The sequence below is a fragment of the Loa loa genome, assembly GCF_000183805.2.
Source record: "Loa loa unplaced genomic scaffold supercont3.11, whole genome shotgun sequence".
Classification (NCBI taxonomy): Eukaryota; Metazoa; Nematoda; class Chromadorea; order Rhabditida; family Onchocercidae; genus Loa; species Loa loa.
Window position 1 is genome coordinate 465,327 of NW_018108191.1, and position 1,641 is coordinate 466,967.

General features: G+C 31.2%; 1 protein-coding gene across 1 annotated transcript in view; it reads left to right on the forward strand.

Annotated features, from left to right (window-relative positions):
- LOAG_16648 (ATP-dependent RNA helicase DHX8) overlaps positions 1 to 1,641 on the forward strand; it is a gene marked incomplete at both ends in the record, with an annotated part of 10,271 nt that overhangs the window by 4,987 nt on the left and 3,643 nt on the right. Inside the window, 5 exons of the mRNA XM_020449295.1 lie at positions 151 to 303; positions 569 to 730; positions 974 to 1,057; positions 1,288 to 1,374; positions 1,533 to 1,625. Coding sequence (XP_020307213.1) covers positions 151 to 303; positions 569 to 730; positions 974 to 1,057; positions 1,288 to 1,374; positions 1,533 to 1,625 — 579 coding nt within the window. The remainder of the gene's footprint in view (positions 1 to 150; positions 304 to 568; positions 731 to 973; positions 1,058 to 1,287; positions 1,375 to 1,532; positions 1,626 to 1,641) is intronic.

Consider the following 1,641-nt stretch of genomic DNA (forward strand, 5'->3'; position numbering starts at 1 on the left):
TATAATATATATATATATATATATATATATATATATATATATATATATATGAACAAAAAATAATATGTATATATATATCAAAAAAAACAAAAAACAAAAAATAATATGTATATATATATATATATATACATATTATATTATTTAATTTAGAGTGTTAATGCGGACATACACAAAATTGATATTTCGAAAGCACGGACAATCATTCCCACTCTTTTCTGTCGATCCTTTGGAAGTAATTTAGCAATGTATTCCGGCCTACCAGAGCGTGGATATTATGATTTTAATGGGAAGAAATACGTTTTCGTATGTTGCTAAGTAATCCAAAACTGACTTGAAGCTAATCCAACTTGAAACCACCAAAAACTTTGAAATTAACAGAAGGAAATGTACGAAGTCGTGAATATCCTATCACTTCTAATCATGTGGAATTCATATGGTCTTTTGAATGTTATTCTATTTTGAGTTTGTCTTACCAAATGCAGTTTTGACAGCAATCCCAAATTACCCCGTAATTTCATCTGCTGGACGTGTTTCTTTCAGTTTGCAGTCAATAACTGTAATCTTGCAGATTCATCCGTCATCAGCTTTAAAATACAATGATATAACTCCGGAATTTATTGTTTATGAATGTTTGGTCCATACGTCAAATGATTTTGTATTGAATGTGTGCACTGCGGATCCTTCTTGGTTGCATGAAATTGATCATAATGTATTGGAAGAGGAAAGAAAGGTATGCTCACTCTTATTGCTCATCGAATGCACAATTTTTTATCAGGTGAACGCAAAAAACTGGGAAAGGACGCATATATTCTCAAGATCTTTCTGATGGTCTATTCTTTTTCTAACCTGTATCAAAAAGCTCTGACCAAACTTGCAAATACTTCGTAATTCTGAATTTTGATCTTCGTCTCTGAGGCAAATCTTCGTGATTTAATAATCAATTTCATAATGGAATTCTTAAAATTTGTTGCAGAACAGGTTAGTGCCATATGATATTAGATGTGGAACTGCTACGAAGAGATGGATTATGACACATAAGGGTATTCTTCAACAGGAGGTATCTTATGTATTTAAAAGTTTTACTTCAAAGAAGGAGCACAGAGCATCCCCAACTTTCATCTGAAATAGAAGTTGACAGATAGGACACTTTTTTGTCTATTTATTGTTAAAATTTTGTTGTTAAAAGGAATACAAAAGATTTTCTTATTTGAGTCGTAGTATTAGAATAGAGTTGAATCAAGTTAATCAGTGACAGAAATCTTCGCCGTTGCAGTAAATTTTATTTAGGTGGGAGTGGAATGTATTGGAAAGACGAGACGAGATGATCCATACCGTAGACTTCAGATTTATGTTCCAGTTAAAAGTCTTCCGAAGGTATGGAATTTTTTATTTGATAAATAAAATATTTTTATTAGATAATTATGATGCCAGTACTCCGTGGTAATTTGGAAAATGATGCTATAAGTTTCCTGAAGTATAAATTTTTGCTCTAGGATCTGTCAGAATGTTTTTGACTTTAGCTGTATTTTCAGTTAAAGTCATTTATTGAACGGGTTATTGAAGAAAAAACAAATGTATTATGCAGAAAAACGAGAGAAGTGCCGATATTGCACGCAGATTATGTAGTCAGTGTTTTTTTTT